The sequence below is a fragment of the Malurus melanocephalus genome, unplaced genomic scaffold (assembly GCF_030028575.1).
Source record: "Malurus melanocephalus ecotype Western Australia unplaced genomic scaffold, MMel_1.1 scaffold_58, whole genome shotgun sequence".
In the NCBI taxonomy this organism is placed as follows: domain Eukaryota; kingdom Metazoa; phylum Chordata; class Aves; order Passeriformes; family Maluridae; genus Malurus; species Malurus melanocephalus.
In genome coordinates, this window is record NW_026623290.1 from 753044 (window position 1) to 769332 (window position 16289).

The 16289-nt window shown below is 44.0% G+C and overlaps 1 protein-coding gene across 1 annotated transcript in view; it reads left to right on the forward strand.

Moving 5' to 3' along the window:
• The first annotated feature begins 6741 nt into the window (after positions 1-6741).
• AKAP13 (A-kinase anchoring protein 13) overlaps positions 6742-16289 on the forward strand; it is a 70209-nt gene continuing 60661 nt past the window's right edge. Inside the window, exon 1 of the mRNA XM_057365793.1 lies at positions 6742-7093. Coding sequence (XP_057221776.1) covers positions 7013-7093 — 81 coding nt within the window. The 5' untranslated portion in view covers positions 6742-7012. The remainder of the gene's footprint in view (positions 7094-16289) is intronic.

Genomic DNA, 16289 nt, shown 5'->3' on the forward strand with positions numbered 1-16289 from the left:
TTCCTGCACAAAAACTCAAATTAGTTTTTAACCTCTTATCTTGAACTGTAGAGATTCAGTCTTTCAGTCATATATTGTTATGGGAAAACAGAACATATGTTTTTAGTTGTGTAAATCTATAGTTTCKTATATCCTATATCTATCTTAATCATGTCAGAATGGGCTTTTTTATTATGGATGATACAAAAATGAAAAACTCTTTTGATTTTTGTATTTGTGAACWTTATAGATAATGAAAGAGACAAATGCAATGATCTTTTCCTTGCCTCCTCTCTAGGACAAGTTACCAGACATAGCATGATTTGGCTCAAGCAGGCCTTCAACTGTTGGGGGGATAGTGTGTGCAGACCAATTTCAAGTGATTTGTATAATGTTTATGGTGATTTGAAAAGTCCTATAAATGCAATTCACAGTTTTAAATGCTTTTATATAATMATATCATTATCCTTCCAGATACCAGAAACTGTAATCCTGCCTTTGAGTGAAATCACAGTAATTAGCAAAGATTATCACTCATTGTGTGCATGTAAAATTTGMATGCTCATTGTCAGCAATTGAAAACCAGAAAGGAAAACATAAGCAAAGCTTTTGTGACCAACTTTRGTGTTGGATGAGATCAGAAAAGTGAACGTCATTTCTTCAGAGGCAACTTCAGGCTGGGCTGTGCCAGCTGAGAAGTCAAAGCATTATCTCCCATCCGCATGTCTTGGTTTCAAATTATGTTTTTCTTTACAGAAATCCCCATTTTTTGGGTGTTTGGCCCAATCTGTAGGTCATTAGACCCCATGCTCTGGTGGGGAGGAAGAGCCTGAGCATGGGAGCAGCTGACAGGAGGACACAGGAGACATGCACCTGATTTGTTACCTCAGTTCATGGCTCAGGTGCTCCTTGAMAGCCAGTTTTGGGACTGTTCCTGCTTCATCCACTCCTTTTTCCCTTCCCTGTTTTCAGGATGTTGGAATTCACGGAACAAAGCAGCATGTCCGGGTCTTGACAGCAGAAATATTTCTCTCAACTCCCATAACACACTAAATAAATATCTGTGGCCTGGTCCAAGATCCCACAGCACTTCAGCCAGCTAGACATCCCAGTTGCAGTTATTTTTGGTAAAGGAAGAAGTGGATCTTGCAAAGTGATCTAAAGTCAGCTGAGGGGTTGCTAATCTCTTGTGTGGGTTGTGTTTCTCCTGCAGCCATTTGGGAGCAGTAAGATGAGCAGTTGACTTCCTCTGCAAGGATGTTCAGGCTTGCTCCGTGCCTGACCAAAGTTTCAGCATWTTTCTGAAGGTTATTTGGACAACAGAAATTCCTGAAAAATGTACGCTGAGTGTCTGAGAAGTGTCAGAAAAGGGAAGGTCAGGAAGTGRCTGAAGGTCTCTCAAGGTGTTTTTGTATTTTCTCAGAACACGTGTTTCACATATCTGTGTGTCKGACAGCTTTCCAGGCCCTCTTCATTCCCCCATGGCTCTTTAGCTGTTTTTGAGCTGGTTTTKGTTCTGTTTTTGAGCTCAGACACAGGCTGCAGCTGGACACTGGATTGTCTGGATGTTAAATCCAGCTCAGTCGTGTTGTCCCAAAGTGTTGCTCTGTGGAGAAATGCCTCTCTCCAGACCTTTGTGTGGATATATGATTTAAATAGGGAGGTTTTGGGAGAGTCRAGGATGCCCAGGCTGGGGAATAAACTTGTGTTGGTGTTGTGGATGATTTGCCTCCAAGGATTAAATCAACCTGATGAATGTTGAGGTGTTTTTTTAGGACTGTGAAGGTTTCCTGCATCACTGATCTCCCCCCTTAGAGTTGCACAGATTTGCCACTGGTTGTGGGGGACTGTCCATATCTSTCTCTGTGATTCCTTCTGTTTCCCTACCCTACTTCACAATGGAATTCAAAATCACAACCACTTTTGGAGCCGTTTGTGGCTTGGTGGGACCCTGCTGGGTCGTGCCATGGCCAGAGGGATTCAGATCTGGCCCAAAGTGCCACCACCCCACAGGGACACAGACAGGCACAGTGGGACTGGGTCAGCCACAGAGCTCCTCTCAGTGTTGCAGTGCTCCTGCAAACACGAGAAATGCCTTTCCTACCATCCAGGACTCTTGACTAAGGTCTGTGGTGTGAGTGCTCCCTGTGAACTGCTTCAAAATGCACATTTTCATGTCTGGCCCATCTGCTCTCACGTGGGTGCTGATCTCCCTCCYGCAGACACCATGGCTGTGCTCTCCCTTCCACATTGGACGTGTTCCTCTTGCAGGCTTTGCAGCATTAGAGAGCAGATTTCCTTTGCCTTATTTAGTTTTAGGAAAAAAGCCATTTGTTTTGTCTATCCTTGCAAGTGCCAGAAATGTACAATTTTAAAAAAACCTTTCCAAAGAGCTGCTTTCTTTTACGAAAAGAGCAATTGAAAAATTTTTCTCTTTTACTCTCTGATGAATTTGTTATCACCTCATTTTAGTGCCCAAAAGTGGGTTTTGCCTTGCTTAAAACAGGGAATTTTTTCCTTTCATCTACTGCTCCATTAGTTCCTATCAGAGCCGCGGTTAAAGCAGTGAATATGCCTGAGTATTTCTGCAGATTGCATCATTGCAGTGTTTCATAACGATATGGCAAAAGTAATTTGAAACAGATAACAATAGTTCAGTCTGTTTCAGGATAACCATGATTTCCTTGTCGTTAAGAGGTCTGGTAGTGGGTGGAGGAGGAGGAGGAGGAGTTTTATCTGGATGAGTTACAGATCATATGGTGTGATCAAGTGCCTTTTTTTTTTTTTTTTTTTCCCCTTCCCATGAAATCCACAGCTCAGGGCTTGGGTTTGGATATGAAACCATTGGATAGTTTCAAACTCCTGTCTGCACAAAGCGGCTCAGAGCTTCCAGATGTTTCCAATAAGGAGCCCAGAACTGTCGCATCAGCAGCCGGTGGCTCGCGCCTCCGCTCCGTTTTCAGCAGCTCGCCAAAAAAAGAGAGAATTATTTACTTGCAAGAGCAGGGTTTCTTTAATTTAATCTTTATCTTCTGATTGTCCGTTTCACTGTGTTTCAGRGCATAAATACTGTGTACTGTCTAAAGACTTTCATGGCATTCAAGGACTGCCTTAAATAGCTGGAGAAAAGAGACTGGAAACCTTTGTTCTGCTCTGTGTCTGCCCCACGGGCCTGTGTGGATGTCAGGCTGTGTGCAAGGCAAGATTTCTGGCCTGAAGCAATGCAGCAAAAGCCCCACCTAATGTGGGAAGAGAGTGATGGTCTCCCAAGGGRGAGTGTGTCTGGCGCATTATCTTCTATTTGTTTATGTTATGTTTTCCCCCCCGCCTTCAACAGTGAAGTCTGGAAATGAAGATGAGATGGACTTCGGGTGTCTGTAGYTGTCACTGGCCTCCTGATGTTGGCTGTGAGTCAGGAACATAACCACAGRCAAAAACCCTTGGAACTAATTAGGGATGTGGAGGCTTAAATTTAAAAAGAAAAGGGGAAGGGAAGGGAGAGAGAAGGGGTTAYTTTTTCTTGGTTTGTTTGTGTCGATTCTTTCTCTCTGTGGCTGAAGGTGTAGGGGAGTCAAGGAGCTCAATGGTCAACCTTTACTTGATCAAGACACGTAATTATGGAGGAAGGCAGGCCATCATCTTGATTCACAAGCAGGCTGTGGAGTGGGATGTGCACCAATCCTGGGACACATCCTGTGCCCAGAGCCCCCAGCCTGGCACTGGTCTGGTAACTTCCCTGGCTGGCTCTCTCCACCTTTCTGCACCTTCCACCTGAGCTTTCTGTTCCCTGYTGGCCTGTGAAAACACCCACTGGGTTGCTTGTGGCTTTTGGCCATCTCAAAATGCTTGTGCACAGCTCAGGAAAATTGGCCTCCTGCTCTGAAAGCTGCACATCTCCCAGTGTCTCCCATCTGCTTTGGCTGGGGATGTTTCTCATTTGCCCTCACCTGCAGGAAGGGTGAGGTGACGTGTAGAAGATTTATTGTCACATTTAGTGATGCTCACCTGGCAATCTCCTGGGCATGGTGGGCACTGCTTGAGCCCTGCAGCTGGACATCTCTCTCTGCTGGCCAGAGGARCTCTGTGGATCAAGGGTGAAAGGCTTTAAATGGAGCATCTGAGCARAGCTGTGCAGTTGTTGTTTGGGTAAATCTTGGCTGATTATGCCAGCAGCTGTAATTAAATTGATTTGTAAATGAATTTATCTGCTCTATCAGTTGGGAAAAAAAAAGATGCTCCGTGATGGAATATTAGAGCATCATTAAGGCACTGTGACAGTTGCAAATTCTTACACCTGAACTAAATTCACATACTTTGTTTATGGGTTTCTGTCTTGTAAATTTAGATTTGAGGAAATCCCTGCCTTTTATGGTAGTGTTTGAAGGGCTGGAATGCTGTCACAGCCATTTCTGATTCCTCATCTCGATGGGCACATGATTGCTGGGATTCATTACTTGTGGAGAAAACTGGTGGCTCCAGAAAGTCCCCAAAGTACGACCACATTGTGCATGTCCTAATACTGAAAGCAGAAGCTCTGCTCATTGTTGGAGACAAGAATCATTGGCTGAGACCTCGAGCCAGGGATTGTAGCTGTAAGACAGCCTCGTGGAGGAATTCTCCTGAGTTCAGCTGGTGGTGTGGTGGAGATGAAGCTTTGGGATGTGAGGGCAGTGTGGGGAGACCCCTGGCACTGACTAGGTAAGAGTTACCCGTGTCCCTCACCKGGAGCAGCCCATCTGAGACACGCTCAGGTGCAATGTTTGAGCAGTGCTTTGCATTGGGGCTGGCCACTGTGGCACCAGGACTCAGGAAAAAAATGCCCTTTGCTTGCTCACAGAGCCTGCTGGATCTGTAGGGTGGTATAATCTGTGCTTTGGTGTAATCCTGTACGGGTTGGGGGCTCACAGCAGGACCTGGTGGTTCCATGAACTCCCGATTCTTGGTRTTTTCCCAAACAGGCACGGAGAGCAGTCGGTTCCTGTGTTACTTTGGGCAGTGAGAATATTGGGTAGCACTGGGAGGAGAAAATCTGCAGTGCTCGCTTGCAGCAAATGGGTTTAGATCTCCTCTGGAAGCCTCATCTTGCGTTCAAATGCYGAGAACTTGCGTTTTATCCATTCCTATAGGCTGCAGCATTTGGGGCACCTCTGCCAGAGTTTGAGCTGGTGGTTACAAATCTCCTTTAACAATCAGGGAACTGGGAGCACCCTACAGGACTGGATGAAAAGACCTCGGCTCCACTAGCTGAGCTCCGGGAGCGGAGCAAAGCCCAGCAGAGGGAGGTTGGCCGCTTCTCCCGGCGCTGCCGAGGGTGGATGTTGGAGATCGGCAATTAAACCTCGCTGCTTCCAATTCTGCCTTTCCTGCTTTGCAACATGGGATTAAAAATTGCTGCMTTTTCAGCTTTTCTGTCTAGCAAAGCAGCAAGTTCTGCTCGCTACGAACTCCCAGTCACCAAAAACCCCGCTTCCCTTTTTCTTCTCTCTCTTTTTTATTTTTTTCCTTTCATTTTGAACCGCCCCCATTCCCTTTTGAATTGGTGAATGAGGGAATGTCTAACGCCAGAGAAGTATGGAAAGATTTCATCCCTGGAGAGGTCAGGGTGGGGTGGAAAGCGGAGGGGGCTGCAAGGGGGCAGTTTGAAAACAGGAAACCATGTGGCAGTGAGCATGCAGGGCCCAGCTGATGTGAATGAGCTATTGAGAGCAGAGAGACTCGGGCTGGCTCCGGCATTAGAAAGRTGAAAAACTTCAGAGTTGGGGTTTTTTCTCCAAGAAAAAAAAAGCTCTGCCTTTCAGGCAAAAATTGAAAAAGGGAAGATTGTATTTTCTGGACAACAAGTTGCCGAGATCTTTGCTCTGTGCTGCAGACAAACCAAGAATAAAGTAAATGACTGATTTCCTTTTTTTTTTTTTTTTTTTTTTTTTTTTTTTTTTTATTTTTTTTTTTTTTTTTTTTTTTTTTTTTTTTTTTTTTTTTTTTTTTCCATGTGCACTGATTAAATCATAAGTTTCCATTCCTGGTTTAGGAAAGCATTAACCTTGAAACTGCCTTTCATTCACCTGGCCTGGGGGAGTAGGAAGAGTCTTTTTACCTCTCAAAAAACATGTCCCTGTACTCTCAGTCTCATTTTGGGCTGTTCAAACACACCAAGTGCCTGCAGCCAGAAGTGGAAGAGGCTGGCAAGGAAAAGCTGCTGCTTTTTCTTCCCCCACTCCCTCCTTTTTTTTTTTTTTCCCCTCTCTCTGAATCATGCTCCCACAACTGCAAAGTACATTTGAAAGCTGGGAGAACACTGGTGCAGGACTAAAAAGGCAAGTCATGACGTCCCAATCCAAATCAAGAGGGAGTGGCTTTATTTCATTATTTTCTTTCCTTTTGCCCAGTGCTGTCATTAGAAATTTAAACTTAAGGCAAGCCCGAGCCYTCCTGCCTGGTGAACAGTGAACTGACTCGGAAGGAGGAAAGTACTTTTTTTGTTGTTTCTTTCAGTGCGTGAGGGCGTGAAAAACAAAACACTTTGGTGACAGTTTTTGCGCTGGATACGGTGATTGGGGTTTTGTTTTGCTTTTGTTTTTTTTTTTTTTTTGATTTAGACCCGTCGTGGCTGAGCCTACCTTCTGCCTTTCTGCTCGGAGCGTCAGTGTTCCAGCTGCACACATCTGGCTTTTGTTCTCTTTTCGGGCAGGATTTTCATTCTGGTGCTTTTTGGATACCAAAGTTGCCTGGAAAACATTTTTTTTTTTGTAATTATTATAACAGGAAGGCAGTCACAAAAAAAATCCTATATATATAAAGCTGTCTTCAAATATCTTTTGTTTGCTATAAGTTCCTGAATTGCCTGTAAAAGCAAGAAGACTTTTATCAGCCGGGCGCAGCGCTGGGATTTTCTTTTTCCTGTTCAGAAGCTCGGGCAGGCTGCTGTGCTGAGCCACGGGGACTCCTGTGAGCACGGATGTGAGAGCTCTGGGGCCGTGGGCAGCCCAGGGTTCATGGTGGGCTCTGCTCCTCCGCTGCCGGCTCCCTGGACAAAATGTACGAGCGCCACAAGAGGCGATACAGCCTGTGCGACATCTCCAAGGTGGACAGGACTGTAGATGTTGTGTTGTTAAAGGTATGGTGTTTGCTCAATATGCATTTATTTGTGGGTTCCTCTTTATCTCCAGGGGATCGATCTGTTGCTTGCTGTCCCCATGTCCCCAGTGGGGTGGTGCAGACGGGAGGGACAGGTGGGAGAGCTCTTGCCCTTGGGCATGGAGATGGTTTGGAGTGTTATCAAACCATTTCACACCAAATACTATCGCTGCAACTGGACAGCCTTTGTGGCATGCACTTTTTGAGAGAGCTCACTGGCCMTCATCCCTGCCCTCTGCCCTTGAACAGTCCCTGGTTTGAAATCTCAGGCGGATTTTCTGTGTAAGGGGCAAAGGGTTTCCATTTCCAGTGCTTGCTGTTGAGGTTGAAAGGCACATGTTCCCCAGAATTCTGCCAAAAAAAGTCATGGTGGATCGTCCTTTGCCTCTGTTTTCTGTTTGTGCTTGAAGGGTTGCTGTCAGTCTTGTTGTTTGGGTGTGAGTTTTGTCTGAGGATGGGTTGGAGCAAGAATCAGGAGTGGTTCTTGGCTAATTGTCCCAGTGTGTTCCTCCTCTAATCTAAAATTAGCAAGTGCTCCACCAAATGGCACAATGGCAGTCTGGGAATGTCCTGTCTCTGTAACAGCTTTGTGGAGCTTCAGCAGTTTCCTGGCAGWGTGGATGGAAATAGGAGAGAAGCCAGAGGGACTGCAAAACACTGCCCAGCTCAGAGATCTTAACTCCTGGAAGAGCATTTCYTTTCCCTCTYCCTTTTTCTCTTTTCTCTTCYCTGCTGAAGCAGTGGAATTCTGCATKATCATTTTGCTTCCTGGTTTATGATTTTTGCTTCATGCTCTTGTTTCCAAGTCAAGACAAGAATATATAACAAATCTATTTTCAATTAAATCTTGTTCTGCTTTATCTGCTCTAAAAGAGACTTAGCTCTTGTTAAATTGCCTTGTTTATGAATGAAAAGTATGTTCCTTTAATTTATTGGGTTTTGGTGGCACAAATAGCTGTAAGTTGCTTTCTCTACCAGCTCAATTTTTAAAGTATTTTTTAACTCTGATGTTACTGATGCTGGTTWAAGATTGAATCCCACAGTATTTGGTCTCTGAACATGGTATGAGTCATAAAAAATGTTGTATTGTGCACACTCTACTTGTGTGAAGTGACTGCTTAATTCTTGGGAGGAGACCTGGTAGCTTCGATCTTGGTTGCCAACGAAAAGCACAATCTTTTTCTTTATAAAGAATATCTGAATGCGTGGGTTGAAACGCAGTTCACTCGAATTACCCAACTTCAGCATTTCTGATGTCATCAATCCCTTAAATTAGTTTTTGTCCAGCAAAGCTTCGATTTTATAACAAAATGTGTCTCCTGCTAGTTCCAAGTAGTATTTTCCTGACTGAGTTTCAGAGCTGTGGGTTCTGCTGTCTGTTCCTGCCAGTGACTCAGTGTCCGTATATGTGTGCGTGTGTGCACGCATTGCTGCTCCCAACGTGGGCTGTGCAGCCTGCAGATGTTTAAAATAGGAGGGTGCTGCTCAGAGYGCAGCTACAATCGACTTCAGCTACATTTTCAGTCCCTCTTCGTGTCCTTTCTGGTTTCTATAATATAGCTGGTAGATGAAATTAAAAGTTGATGATCCAGGGATCCAAGCCAGCGCTCGAGTGCGTCAGTGGCAGATCATCTCTTGACGTTAATGGGAGTTGGATCAGGCCCTTAATGAGGGAGCTGGGGGTGGGGTTTCTGTTGGGTTTGGTTTTCATTAAAATGCTGAAATAAAAGTGTACCTTATCTAGGTCATTGTATTTTGGGGAGTTAAGAGGACAGGGTTTCTTAAGYGTCAAGTATTGAAAAGCAAGCAAATATACTTAGAACAAAAGCAAACTTAAATCAGATCCATCAAAAGTGTTTGAATGGAATTTTAACAAGATACCTACAAAGCACTAAACAGCTTTCAATTTGGCTGTAGTTGACTCAGACAAGCTGTCATTTCTTTGAGTGGTAGATGAATATGTTCTTTGCCTCATTTTAAGAGAGAACTCAGTAGTCATAGAATTTAGGTTTAAAAGATCCTAAAGTTTAGGTTTAAAAGATCCTAAAGATCTGTAGGTTCAGCCATTAACCCAGGACTGTCAAATCCACCACTAAACCATGTTACTAAACTTTCACTGCCACGTCTACACATCATTTAAATACCTGCAGGGATGGTGACTCAGTYGTGACATGGGAAAGAAAATCAGCTGCTGAAAAAGGACAGCAAAAAGGAACAAGTGGTGACCAAAGAAGATCTTATGCCATTTTGGGTACTAAATGTTTATAGATGGGATTATATTTGTGTTGATTGAATCCATTCTTAGACACAGTCGCGAAATAATTTTGGTTCCTACCCATTATTGTGCACTTCACATGTCTTCTGAAGGGCCACCATCTTGAGGCTCAGATTTTCCATGTTTAGATTGTGCCTGAAACAGTGGCTTGGGAAGTTATGAAAAAAATGAACCTCAGCAATTTTGAGAGTTGATGCATGCAATTATTTTTGGCTTTAGCACAGTTTCTTGCTCCTCCCCACATCTGAAAGAACAAGAGGCAGCAGGTCACCRGCAGTGTCCCTGTCAGGGGTAGGACTTCATCCTGGGAAAGAAATTCCTCACTGTGAGGGAGGTGAGGTTCTACACAGAYTGTCCAGAGAGGCTGTGGAATGCTCCAACCCTGGARGTGTTCCAGGCCTTGGTGAGTTGAACAACCAGGAAAATTGTCCCTGTCTGTGGGATGGGTGTTGGATTTGGATTGTCCCTTCCAACCCAAAYCATTCCATGATTCARTGTTCTTTACTGATGGCTCCAGCAATGCAGACTTGATGAACTTGGATCCTGAACTCAGTGRTTTGCCACTGCTCAGGGAAGCCTGGATGATGCAGAAGTGACATAAAAACCTGCTGTCATTGTTCCTGCTGGGATTGCRTGGTAGCAGATGAGGGAGAAGTTGTGGGGTGTGTGGGATGTCTGCTTGTCTGAACATTTCACCGAGCTCTGAGCAGCTACGTGCAGGGCAGACCAGTCTGTGCTATGTTATTGCAAGCCCAAAATGGGAAGTCTCAGTGTGYCCATGAGTGCCTTGGCAGCCCTGTCTCATTTTTATGTTGTGCCTGCTACCACAAATAAAACTATCYAGGGACAGATGTGAAAACCACACTGGCTGGCACCTTGCAAATACATGTGAAGACAGACAGCGTTCCAGTGGGGATGAACAGGCAGCGCCTTGCRGAGTTACAGAGTCAGAACTGGGCTTGCTTTGGGGATGGGAGACTGAGCAGTCACAGCTGGGAGTGTTTTCTGATGGTTTTTGCCTTTATTTGCCTTTCACCTCCTTTTATGTGAATACTCAAACTGTTAAGGGTAGGCACCAGGAGAAAATTTTTTCACAACTGGGGCGGTGAAGTTTGATTTTTCTGCTTTTCAGGTGAACCGATCCCATTCAGCTTCCAGTTAAGGRTCAGAACATTATTCACTAAATTTAAAATGGCATTAATAATTAATAATTTTGAAATTAAAAGGACAACACTATCAGTTGGTTGTTCTGCWCCCTGGCTGCTCTGGTAGCTCTGCTGCAGCACCAGAGAAGATCCTCTGGAATGAACCTAAAGCARAGTGCCATTTGCACCCTCCTAAACTTAAGGTAGAATGTGGAGAAGTCTCCAAATTAATTGAAACTAGGCTTCCTTCCATTAAATGGTAAAGGTTTTTCTTCTTTATTGACACGTAAGCAAGTTCATTCCTTCTTTGGGGTTGTTCTGGGGGAAGCACATCCCCAGGTGATGGGTGTGCCGTGTCCATCAAACTTTGTGGGCCTAAAACTACTCAGAACTTCAATCCTACATTGTGCATGCTGCTCTGGTGTTTGAAGGATGGAAGGAGAGAACTGGCTTAGAATGATGTAGAGAGTTTTTGAGTTTTTTGTGTTTGTGTCTCATGTAGAATTAGGACCAGAAGGGCAACTTAAATGAAATTATTGTGTTCTCGCATTAGGTGCATACATGTTTGTGGGAATTTTGCTCCCTTATTAGTTAAGGTATGGTATTTATGCAAAGCCAATGCTGGTATTTTTAAAGCTTAATTAAAGTTTGTTGACTTTTAGTKTTGCTGGTGGAGGACATCCCTGTGCCAAGGGCTGGAAAATGTACTTGGGGCAAAGGTTCCTTTTCCCAGCTGGGACATTGCCAGGGGGATAAATGCACTCTAGGAATTTAGTGTTGCTCTTGCACCGTAAAGAGCTAATTTATTCAGTCATGTTACATGTCCTGTGCTTGTAGAAGCCTTTTTTGGTGAAATCCTTTAATACACTTTTCTGCAGAACTGCTGGCTTGYTTGCTGTGAGGTCACTTTGGACCTCATTGCAAAAATGTTGTCTTGATATGGTGTCACCAWTTCTGTAAAGGTAAAAGACTCTGTAGCATGTTCACAGTGCTAGAAGAAAAATCTTSGTAAAAATCATTGCAGAAATGCAAATGTTGTCCTTTTGGCATACACTGGAAAATGTCTTCGTGTTCTGCATTCACCTGTTAATAYCGTACCCCMAARSYWARRAAMWWWKGRRGGRRRWTWMMAAAAAAATTGAAWTAAAAAATAAGTCTGGAATTTGCAAGCAAATTGATATGGCTGCTCTTAATATTGTCTGGCAAGATGATTGCCAAAGCAGTGATTKCTGCTCTTGATGTGAGTTTTGTGTGTATGGAGTCTTTCTGCAGCAACAGATGTTAAAGGAAAACAGTGGAAATTCCTTCCCCAGATGCCCCATCCTTCATATGCCTTTTCAAAGTGTTTGCAGGATCTTGAAAGGTGGTTTTTGTGAAGGGGGAAATCATCTGTTGCTTGAATTTCTAGGACAACTGGATAATTTCATTGTAGATGGATCTGTAAAGTTAGAAGTTGACAGCATAAACACTGAATTCCAGTTATGTGTACAAATTTCTTTAATCCTATAAGAAATTTTCAGGAAGAGAAAATTCCTAGAAAATAATTACAATATGCATAGAACTTAAAAAAAAATAACAAAACATTGTATTATTTCTGCTTATGAAAGAAATTACTTGTAATTGAATTTAGAGTTTTGCTCTTTTTTACTACTATTATTCTACACTGGATATTTAAAATGGATATTACCCAGTGTGGTGCACAAGTACTTTAAGATACACTAAGCAAGCTACAATTACTCTCCTAAATATTTTCCTATGTGCAGCAGTATCTGGTTTTTAGCTGCAAGGTAGATCATAGTCTGGAAGCTGGGGAAAATAAAAGGAGAAAAATGGAAACTTGCACATTCGGGACAAAGTTAAAGTAGTATGGAGGGAAGATGAATCTCTAGGGATCTGCTAGGAAATGAAAGTTAAAGTCATCTGGTTCCTTGTGCTCTGGAGATGCTGATTTATGTCATGACCAGCGAGGCTGACAAGTGCAAACTTTAGCAAGAGCAAAAGATTTCCTGAGAGGTCAGCGTGTTCTCTTTATTGTGAAATGGAAGGCAAGAAGAGTAAAAATAAAACCAGAGGGAGAGAAAAGGACTTTTCCTGCTGGATCTGCAGGAGAGGTGCACAGGAGCCAGGTGGTCCCTGGTCCCCGAGGTGCTGGTTCCTATCAGTTCCCCCACCAAACGGCTCTGCTGTGGTATTGTTGGGTGTCTTTGAGAAGGATATCCCAATCCTGGTTTTATGGGCTGGAGGGGATTAAATAATTCCTTGTCCAAGACCAAGGGGAGAGGAAGGAAGAGCCTGGGGATGGAGTCTGGGGTCACTCACTGTTCCTGCTGGACAGAGAACACCTCAGCCCGGTGTCTCACAGCTTCTCCAGCGCCGTCCTTTCCTTATTCACAAAGTCACATCAGGTTTCAAGTTCAGCATCTGCAGGAAGATGTCCCTGAGAGTCAGGAAATACCTGTGTGTGCCCAGAAAGAGCAATGGAACTGTCTGCTGCTCCAGCTGCTGTCCTGAAGGCCTCTTTGAACATTTAGCCTGAATCCTCCAGGATTCAATTTTTGGTGCCTGGGGATRTGCTTCCATGATTCATTCTGTGTCTGAGCTGTAGATAAACACTGTCAGGCTTCTGTATGGAAAAAGAGCTGGTTCTCTCCTGGCATTCCTTCAAAAGCTGTGTATTGAAACTCTGTTCCCAGGGGCTGTTTCATATTCCCTCTGCCCCTGGAACAGCTCTGCATCCTCTGCTCCCACCACAAAGGCTTGGGATGCCTGCAATCAATGAGCTGTAATCAGTGTGGGCAAGGCACAAAGTGTGGGGCTTTCATCATCTGCTCTGGCCACCAGCCTGTGCTCCTGTCCTTGGGCTTCTCTCAGCAAAACAAGAAACTGGGGGGAAAAGGGAGGAATTTTCTCACATGTAACGCACACACGTCAGCAGAATCCTGAGACAATCTCATTTCRAATTTCTCCAACCTCTGATGTTCAGATGCTTTTATAAAGGTGATTTCCTCCCCAGCTCTGTCTGTACCCATAGTGCTGAGTAAACACAAGCAGAATTCAGGTGTTGAGGAGGGGTCCCAGTGCTCAGTGTTGGGCTGTGGATTGTGGAGTTTGTGTTTCGATCATTTATGGACCACCCAGTTTCCTGAGAGCCTGCAGTGAGCCTCTCTCAAATCCTGTCTGGGCTCATTTTGGCCTGGGGAATACTTGTATATAGTAGCAGTTTCCTTTGTTTTTGTTTTGATGGTGATTATTATTTTTCCTGAATTAAGGCTGCTGAGATAAATATTTAGTTTCTAATGTTTTATTTTGTACGTAATCAGGTATATTTGAAGCAGCACCTTAAACCTCAGTGTTTCTCTCTCGTTACATTTTTAATAGAAAAAAGCAGACGTTTTCAATACTTGGCAAAGCTACAGGGCTGAGGAGACAGCTGGCTGGGAAATGGGAAAAATGCTCAAATCTTTTTTGAAAAAATGCCAATGTCTGTAATGCATTTCCAGTGAATAACTCAATTGGTTCTATTAAAGGAAAATATATAATGTTAATTCAGCCTAATATGGCTTATTCAACAGACAGTTTGACCCTCTCCATATTTTGCTTTCTAACTGCTAATTATTGAATGGGATATTTAATTATTGATTTCCAGTAGCAGATGTAAGTATAAATCAGGAGTAGTTTCTTTAAATTTGATGTAAATTTGTTTAAAAGTAAGAAGGGTCAAACTCAATATGGTGAGGAAGGAATTGGGTGCAAGTCAGTCAGAAGGAGGCAGAATTAGACTTTTTATCTGAAGGGTGTCATTCCTTCATTTGTAAGGACTTGAGCACATTTGCATTTGTCCTTCTATGTGTGTTCAGCCTCAACCTCTAGATTTGCCTTTAATAAAATATAGGAAATTTTGATGTAAATTTATTCTTCTTTGTCTGGAGAGAAAAGAGTAATAGCATGGTATTTATTGACTTTACAGTCTTTATGTGGTATTTATTGACTTTGCAGCTCTTTTAAGACAAAAAAGGATAAATTCTGCAGTTAAGTTTAGGTGCTAAGGTTAGATACCACCCAGCCTCGATGAGAACAGGGAATGTCTTCTGTTAAAGGAATCAGAACGTGACTCACTGTCCATGCCACAGTTAAAATGCAACATCTTTATGTCACTTTGGAAAACAAAAAATTAATGGTTTGAAGTTTGCTTACAAAACCTTTCTGTGACTGAAGACTGCTTCTCTTCCCCTCACTACCTCTCCTTTAATATGGATGTATTGCATGTAAAAGGGAGAACATGGATGCACAGGCGTGTGTGGAGCAGAGGTGCAGGGAACACTGGGATCTTAAATGGTGCATTGAGAGGGGTCTGATGGGGTCTTGGATGGATTTCTGTATAATTCAGGTGTATGAGCAGGGTCAGGCAGTGCTACAAAATGTACATGATCCCTAAGAAAAAGAGCCTGAGAAATTCCACGGAGGTGGGAGGGATTCCCAGGTGGGACCGAGGTCACCCCGAGACCTGACTGTGGTAGAGCTCAACATCTCCTYCACCTCTCCTGGGAGGCTCCTGCTCATTTTCCCCTCCCAGAACTTCTCTGTGTCTGTCAGCAAGAGCTGCTGCCTGGGGAAGGTCATGGCATCCTCTCCACGGAGCAGTTTAAGGGCCCGTTGGATGGAGATCTCTCCGATGACAATTGAGCCCGACTTGGCGCAGCAGACAGGGACTAGSTGACCTGTCAAAGGCCCTCCCAACCCCATTTTGTCATTACACAAGTATGGAAGAGGACAAAACCTGAGGAAGAAGAATGTGCAGTAGCAATAGCTGCCAGGTCTGGGGGAGTGGAGCRTTGCCTGTGGATAGCAGAGGTGCTGGCAGGAGCCCGTCGGGTGACGGGCAGGGGACACAGCCAAGGACTGCAGTAACACATTCCATGATCTCAGTGAGAGAGGAAACAAGGACGTGGGTCATTAGTCAAAGCAGCACGTCAGGTCAAGGGTAGGAGCGGCTTGGTTTTCATTTATTAAAAAAAAAAAATAAATAATAGGGCAAAGCCAGTGCATTTCATTGTACAGGAGAAAGGAGAACATTGAGGGGATGGGAATCCAGCAAGGGACTGCAAAAATAAAGCAGGATCATAGAAGAGATTTGAGCATAGGTCAGAGGCAAAAAGTAATAGTAAAAATTTGTTATTTGARAGGGAGGAAAGGAAGTTCTTTCATGAGATAAAAGGAGGACCAGAAAGAGGGTAGGAGAGATCCATGACATGTAAAATCAAAGAGAGTCATCCATTTCAGTAGCTTTCTTTTAGCTACAACATGTGAGATCCTGTGTGTTGAGGAAGGTCAGGAGTAGAAATAACCTCTGGGGTTTGTGGTGTGGGACAGGTGAGATTTGCACGTGTTTGGCAGCAAGTAAAGGCATTTGGCTCTCAAAGAAATGGCAGAGAGAGTGAAGGGGCTTCCAGAGTCTGCCAGCTGCAGACCAAAGCGATGGGAAGTGAATGCTGGATGAGCCAAGGGCTGTGGATAGTCCAGCAGATTTCAAATTTTGGACAGCACAGCCCGAGTGAGGAAGATGAAAGCACAGGCAGAGGGAGGAGGAGGCTGAGGACAGATCAGTCATCCTTGCTGAAAGACTGGGAGTCATGGGGAGGGTGAAGGACAGGGTGAGGTGATAAGGCTGATGTTGAAATGAACCGTGTGATGTATCTCAGTGTCAAAAGGGGCGTTTCTGTCACCATCGGCTCAGTTAGTGCAAGCCCAGAGTGCTT